General features: G+C 45.3%; 1 protein-coding gene and 1 long non-coding RNA gene across 2 annotated transcripts; one reads left to right on the plus strand and one right to left on the minus strand.

Annotated features, from left to right (window-relative positions):
- Positions 1-1286: 1286 nt before the first annotated feature.
- LOC118938805 lies at positions 1287-4987 on the plus strand. Its single transcript, XR_005036099.1, has 3 exons — positions 1287-2382; positions 3077-3202; positions 4076-4987. It is a non-coding gene; the product is annotated as an uncharacterized LOC118938805 (long non-coding RNA).
- A 133-nt stretch (positions 4988-5120) lies between these two features.
- On the minus strand, positions 5121-6784 carry LOC118938804 (serine-rich adhesin for platelets-like). Its single transcript, XM_036944467.1, has 3 exons — positions 6258-6784; positions 5451-6149; positions 5121-5329 (listed from the first exon to the last, which is right to left on the minus strand). Exons 1-3 carry the CDS (start codon positions 6691-6693, stop codon positions 5160-5162), a joined length of 1305 nt encoding a protein of 434 aa, XP_036800362.1. The 5' UTR covers positions 6694-6784; the 3' UTR covers positions 5121-5159.
- Between the last annotated feature and the right edge of the window lie 1016 nt (positions 6785-7800).

A 7800-nucleotide genomic window follows, 5' to 3' on the forward strand; every position in this document is an offset into this window, starting at 1 on the left:
TATTGCTGAGCGTTGGCCCACGCATCCCATTCCTTCCTGACAGATTCGACCTAACCAGCTATGTTTACGTAGACTGACATGCCCGAGATCCAGATGGAGCCATCTTTCTGACATCAACACAAGTACCACTCACATCTGAGAAACATCTTCACCTGTCACTGCCACTATAATTTCTACTTTCCTGCAGTAGTCTCGCTTGGCCTGACTTGTCGAAGGCTGAACTAGCATGAAACTTTACTTTCAAGACTATTTCTGGAACTACAGATGCCACTTGGCTTTATGGGCAACCGTGGTGCAACGTACAAGTTGTACAGTATATGCATAATCCCGAATAAAGGAGGTATGCTGTGTACCTGTGTGTCTCTGTATGATTCCCTCTGTAGACTGTGTGAGGGACTCCAGCTCCCACATGTGGATTTATGTGTTCCCGAGGAACGCTCTGAGGGGGATAGGAGAGACCCCCGTAACCCCACTAGGCATCTCCTACATTGACGACTTCGCTAAAGCTGAAAACGCTGCTTTTTACATTGGTGAGTTAATTCCACTCGCAGCAAAGTGGAAGCCACTGTGTGTGCGTGTGTGTGTCTTTGTTTGTTAACCGTAAAATGAGCGTGTGTCATGTATTCTAAATACGTCATGACTAGGTTTGCAAAATGTCATGACTAGGTTTTGCAAAAAACAAAAAGGGAATGTATAGAAAGTTCCAGGAGTTTTGCGACCCGAGTCATGACATATTTAACTGAGTAGATAGGGCTGCAGGCTTAACTGTGTGCCTTATGGTTGACAGCATGTCTACAGACGTCACACTGCTAGGTCCCGTGTTTGGTTTCCTGCTGGGGTCGTTGTGTGCCAGACTCTATGTAGACATTGGGTATGTCGATCTGGTTAAGATAATCACGTACTGTACATATTATTGTGTTCGGGTTCTTTCTACTAAGCAATGTGTAATCATTTTGTATCCAAATCCATTCAAAACCACGCAAAAAAATTGTCAAACGATTCCCTTTATGTTATTACTATTATCCGTATGGTATGTGTATCAGTGCTTATGATAGAGATGTGTCTCACCTCTTCCGGAGGCTGTGAACGTCACCCCAAGGATGCCCGCTTGAGTGGGGACCGGGTGGCTGGGTTCCCTGGTCTCCTCTGTCATCGTGCTCCTGTCAGGCAGGGAAAGGAGAGCAAGCTGCCTCCCAGCACCACCTACTCAGGATGGGGCAGGGAACATCACCCCACATCAGACCATGGCGCTGAAATTGCAAAAGGTAGTCAGACTTTCATTGGCAACATTCAGATAACTTGTGACTAGAGACCAACGTTTTTCTGGGTCACTCAAGTCATGTGGACAAGAAAAATGCCAGGCCCCATTTGAGATGGAAATATAATCCTGTGCCTATCTCTTATGATGGACATTTCTATACAGGGGCGATACATTCTATACCGGGCCGTCTAACTGTAAAGAATAAAGACTTAAAGCATTCACATAACACAAACCAGAAAATGTAACCGTGTTGTATGTTTTTCTCTTATAGTTTCAAGTTTCACACCGTCATACCGTACTTTCTGCTTCTGTGTGGCAGCATCCAGAAGTTCAACTCAATCATTGGCCTGCTCATGTTCAAAGCCAAGTACATGGAACAGCAGTTTGGCCAATCAGCAGCCAGAGCCAACTTCCTCATTTGTTAGAAAATGTAGCTACATGTTTCTCAATCACCTACCATCTTTATAAACCAACTATGGCCTCTCCGTCGCGTTTCCTTCTGGTCCTTTCTCATTGTGAAGTCAAACTCTATTGGTTGGATTGGGCCTGAGGTTTAGGTCAGAGACAAGGGCTGTGCTTAGACAGGCAGCCCACTTATGATATTTTATCCATTAATTGGCCTTTTGACATATCACATCAGATATTTTCGCATTAGCTTCTTTTCAGAGCATATCAGATTGGTCAAAAGACCAAATACCAGGGATGCAAACTAGTCACCTTTCGGTGAATCAAAAATAGGTAACATGCATGATTCGAGTAGAGCTGATGAGAAACGTTTGGGAGGGAGGTCTTTGGACCACTACTGGCTGTAAGCAAATTACTGATGCGCATTTGGAGCAATACTGGCTGTATCCAAGGCTCAGTCAATCATTCACATTACAACAGAATGCAGCATGTAACTGAAGAGAGAAGAGACAACTAACTTGCTAGTTACAGCATCAGCGCTCGCTCTGGAAAGACAGCAGAGTGTGGAAAGGCCGTTTGCCAGTTACAGCAGCGCGTCCCCTGAACGATAACGAAGAGGTAGCAGAGAAGCCTGACCACGGAGACTGGGGTGAGAAGGTGATGAAGTGTACTTCATGACCTGTAATCGAAAAACAATGGCATTTGGAAAGTTTGAGGTGAGGGAGCAAGTGTGGTGGAACAAGAATTGTTAGCATTGTATCTTACTAGCTGGATCGAATTTTCCGCGTTAGCTAGCCGGAGAAATGCTGAGCAACGTTAGCCCATTTAGCTGATCAAATAACTGAGTTTATGCTGTGAAAATTAGCTGTGTAATGAAGTCCGACAGCTAGCTAACAGGAACGTTACAACATCGGATAAGCTAACGTCAGTAAACGAACCAGCTCGCTATAGTATTAACTGGTATACGACTTCTTGCCGTTCCTCAAGTTATAACGCTAACGTAGTTGCTTACTGGACCCTGGCAATCTGTATGGAATGTTAACTAGCTAACGACCTAACTACTATCAATGAACCAGCTGTATTTCATCACCTCCTTAATGGCCTACCTCCTCCTCCTTCTGCAGTTTGACATTGAGTTTTACAACATTCCTACAACGTGTAATTATTACATCTGATTAGTTGGTTGGTGGGTAATTTATATTTAAAAACAAAAGTTTTGATCAGTGGAATATGAGGGAGAGTTAGGCCAAGACACACATGGGATTGTGCCGGGGCTCCCTCTTGTGGGAATATACAGTATGGTTGTTACTGAGCCAGGATTCCTGGCTGTTTTGTCACTGTGCCTGTGTCAATGATAGTTCAGCAACAATCATTTAAACATTATTGCCAACCATTTTCTCTGTCCCCAAGAGTGTAACAGAGGCTGCTCCTGCTTGGCTGGGGAGTGGGACCCTGTGTGCTCAGACAAACTGCATCACCTACAACTTCCCCTGCCTGGCAATCTGCTCCAGCTTTACAGGATACAGCAAGCACACGGTACCACAACTATTAATGTACTGAGTGTACAAAACATTCATGTTACCATGCCCTGTTCAAAAGCACGTAACTATTTTGTCTTGCCCATTAACCCTCTGAATGGCACACATACACAATCCATGTCTCAACTGCCTTACAATATATATTTTTTTACCTGTCTCCTCCTCTTTATCTCCACTGATTTAAGTGGATTTAACAAGTAACATCTGTAAGGGATTATAGCGTTCACCTGGTCAGCATATGTCATGGAAAGAGCAGGTGTTCTTAATGTTTTGTACACTCAGTGTAACTCAATTGCACTGAAATAAGTTATTTTCAACCATTACCTGGTACCTTGTTGGGGCCTTATCTCCCACCCGGGATGAAGAGGACTAAGTAAGTAATTGCTGATTGGCAATAAACTATTATTTTGACATGTGGAAAAAATATGGTGTGCAATTCCTATGTAGAGAAGGTTATCTCTGGTAGTTATTCAATATGACTTCAAGGTTTACAGGGAACTCTTGTAAAATAGATTTTTAATGTCAATGTGACTCCCTGTTTAAATAAAAGTTAAATAAAATTAAAATAAACATCAACACAGGATATGGGGTACGCATGGTATCACATCATTACATACTGCTGCACCTGCATTCCAGCAAAATTCCAGCATCTGGAATAGACTCAACATGTTTGAGGGGGGAAAAAGAAATGTGGGGGAAGAGGTGGCCGTCGAATGCATGATTCTGATATGTACAGGTAAGTTCATTGTGTGTGTGGGGGGGGTGGCGCGCACCAATGTGTGTGTGCATCCATGTTTGTGTGCATACTCTGAGGTGGGTTTGAATATGAATGAGCAGCAGTGTTGTGATGTGTCCTATCCCGTCCTTGCAGAGTGATCTTCCTTTCCCTCATCACATGTCTCGGTGGCTCCTCCTACTTTTCATCATCGCAGTCATTACACTTCGGGAGGGGGACAGCCCCCACACTCATTGCTAAAGATCGAACTTCAGACTCTCCCCAAAACAACTGAACCCCACAACAAACCGAAAGAGATTTAAGGTGCACACCCCTAAAGAGGTAGCCAGAACAGGATATCTCCCTCCAAGCTCACAAAGACACAGGAGGAGGAACTATCCAACACCCAGGGAGAGAGAACGAGTGACCTCAGTCAAACACAGACAGAAAGAAGAGGCGTTAGATAGAGGGTACCCCAGATGCCATTCCTCCTGCTCATGTGAGCAAGGAAAGAGATGACAAGCCTTCTGATCAGGCCAACAGGCAGGCCAAGGGAGAGGTCATAGTGATTCACACCCACAGAGAGAAAGACAACCCACACAACCTATTGGCTGAGATGAACCACACAGAGGTAGAGGCAGAGGGCCTTCAGGGCTAGCCAGTCAGCCAGCCCGCTCTGATCCTCAAGTCAGTTGTATTTAAATTCATGTTCATTAAAGATTTTTATTCAAGATTTGAAAAGTCCCATTTACTTAATGATATCTTTTCACTGTCTGCAACCCTCAAGAACCAGGGTGAGTCTGGGTCACCCTTTTACTGGGCAAACACAACTTGCATATCGTCATAGACTAGGCCAAAATGTTCATCTTTTAACCTTGCTTGAATAAAACATGCATTTTTTTATAGTGCGCGAGAGTTGCGCTTTTTCCTTTTCTATGATGATTAAAGGTTTTGGTTGCACCTCAACTCAACGTTGGTTGAGCTCCCTCCGTTTTTTGTTGTTGTCAAATACTACTTTTTTTGTTTTGTTTACATGTAGTAAGTAAATTATTAAAAGCATTAAAATTGGGATGTTTCCCACTTATTTACACAACCTACTCCACACTTGCAAAGTGAAAGTTTATAGAAATGTTCTGAAATTAAGTAGTAAACAGGAAAAGCAGAATTGAATCCAATTATTATAATGCAAATAATTTAATGGTCTATGGTTCAATCCCATTTCTGAAGGTCTGATGAATAACTAATATTGTTTCTCCTCTTCCTTGTGGCAGGCGCAGCAGCACACTGCCCTCCAAAGCCTGAAAAAAAATCGGCGGACTTTCCCTTTGCATGCAGCTCTGCATGGAACATCCAGTGTCACATCCTTGGTGACGTGTGGGGTGACATTTGGGATGACCACAGCAACATCCTCTGGAAAGGGAGAAAAGAGGGACAGAATGTAAACAAATGCAAACCGTAGGTTCTAAACACTGGCCAGTTGAAAGGTTCTACTAAGATGTCATGACAAACGGCACCTGTCAGTGTTACTCACCTGCTTGGATGTCAGTTGGCAGAGTGGCGAAGACGGCCATCTTGAGAGTCCTTTCTTCAGGTGTGACATCCACAACCTCCAAGAGGGAAGAGATGGGCTCTGCCTCTCTATTAGGGGTGATGTCCACAACATTTAGGTGGAAAGAAGCCGGATCTGCCTCTCTGTTAAGGGTGATGTCCACAACATTCAGGTGGAAAGAAGCCGGATCTGCCTCTCTGTTAAGGGTGATGTCCACAACATTTAGGTGGAAAGAAGCCGGATCTGCCTCTTTGTTACGGGTGATGTTCACAACCTCAAGGTGGGAAGAAGCTGGATCTTGCTGTGTCTTAGGGGTGATGTCCTGAACCTCCAGGTGTGAATTAGCTGGGTCTGCCTCTGCCTTACGTGTTATGTCCACAACCTCCAAGTGGGAAGATGCCGTGTCTGCCTGTGTGTTATGGGTGATGTCCACAACCTCAAGGTGGGAAGAAGCAGAGTCTGCCTGTGTGTTATGGGTGATGTCCACAACCTCAAGGTGGGAAGAAGCAGAGTCTGCCTCTATGTTAGCGGTGATGTCCACAACCTCCAGGTGGGAAGACGCCTGGTCTGCCTCTATGCTAGAGGTGATGTCCACAACCTCCAAGTGGGAAGACGCCTGGTCTGCCTCGATGTTAGCGTTGATATTCACAACCTCCATGTGGGAAGAAGCCGGGTCTGCCTCTGTGTTAGGAGTGACAACAACAATCCTGATGAGCTCTACTACTTCAAGTCACCGAGATGTCATCACAACAGGCATCTGTCAGAGTGCTCTCTATCATTGCTACTCACCTGCTAGGATGTCTGGAGGTGTGGTGGAGATGGCCGCGGCGACGACAGGGAGGACTGGTAAGGTGGCTGCAGGGGGCTGGAAGCAGCTCTGTACCTCGTCAGCCACAAAGGCACAGACAGATCTCACATAAAATGGGCTCTGGAGGTCATCCGTGGAGAAGGACTGACTGATTCTCCCGAGGATTGACCAGACAGATTCAAAAGCCGCAGCGCGGGAGAAAGGGATTTGAGGAGAAGGGGCCTTTAACATGCTGGAGAGCTTCTCCACTACGGCCGCCACCATGCCCACGGCCATCCCGCTTATTAGGATTGGGTGCCCTGAATGGCCTTCCTCTGGCTGAAGCCACAGGGCCAGGAGGAGCCTGGGCACCACCTCCACAACCACCTGGGATGGGCTGAGCAGGTTGCTACGGGGCTCATTGGACAGCTCGCCCATAATGCTCCTTACAGCTCTTTCCACAATGCTGTGGACCTTAGGGTCGCTGAAATCAACAAAAAGGAGAAGACAAAGCTAAACGATGCGCAATGTGCTCACAGAGAACACTGTCTTAGTCTGTTTCTGCATAGTTACAGATGTGTAGATAAATGGATCAAGTCATATGCAGGGCAGTACATGGAACTCACATGTCAGCTGACGAGGTTGGGTGCAAGGAGCGGCGGAGCTTGCAGACAGCCTCGTGCTCTATGTCTATCATTTTTAGGCAAGTGTTGACTTCCCAGGTCTGCCGTAGGAAACAGGAAGTCCGATTAGTGAAATTTCACAACATATCGATTCTGCTGTACTAACTAGTTGTTGAAAGGCTAGTAAAGAGCTCACTGACTTGTAGTATGTGTCTAACTCTCATTGTCTTACCAGCCGAGCAAGGTCATTCCCCTCCTCCAGGGTTTCCTTCCACACCCTTCAAATAAAACACAGAGCAATTAAACTTTCCTGGCTTCTAATTTTTCTGTTGTTTATTTTACCCACACCTCTTGGAGTGCTGCTGGTGACAGGGAATGGCAGTGAAGGTGAGTGATGACGTGGTACTCACCTCTCCCTAAGGAATTTTTTGCCCTGAGACACCAGCCAGCCGCTCATGTGCTCCGTGGTGACATGGTGCGGCACCTGGCCTTGACTCTGGAGCAGCAGATAGTGGACCATGATCTTCTTCTGCAAGATGAGGTAAGGTGTGAGACACTGCCACGAAATACCATATCATGTGCATTCTGAAGGGCCTCTCACAACATTTCACAACTGTTCATGCATCACAATTTGCAAGTGTTATTAAGAACTCTTATGACCATCTTCTCTAAACTGTCTTGAAATACAACTCTCTTTCTGTTGTTTATGGCTTTTTTTGGATGAATCTTACCTGTTTATTGTAATATGTTTCCTCCCAGCAGGCTTGCAGAGTCTGAAAATAAAGGCTGCTTCTACAGAATTCCTTTGAAGAGAATGACAATAATGATGCTTTGTTATGCACATTGTGCACAGGTATTTACAGTATGCTAAAATGAATATCTCCAAAGATTACCTTTGTGGGACCAGAAGTGAACTCCGGAA

Source organism: Oncorhynchus mykiss, chromosome 15 (assembly GCF_013265735.2).
Source record: "Oncorhynchus mykiss isolate Arlee chromosome 15, USDA_OmykA_1.1, whole genome shotgun sequence".
In the NCBI taxonomy this organism is placed as follows: domain Eukaryota; kingdom Metazoa; phylum Chordata; class Actinopteri; order Salmoniformes; family Salmonidae; genus Oncorhynchus; species Oncorhynchus mykiss.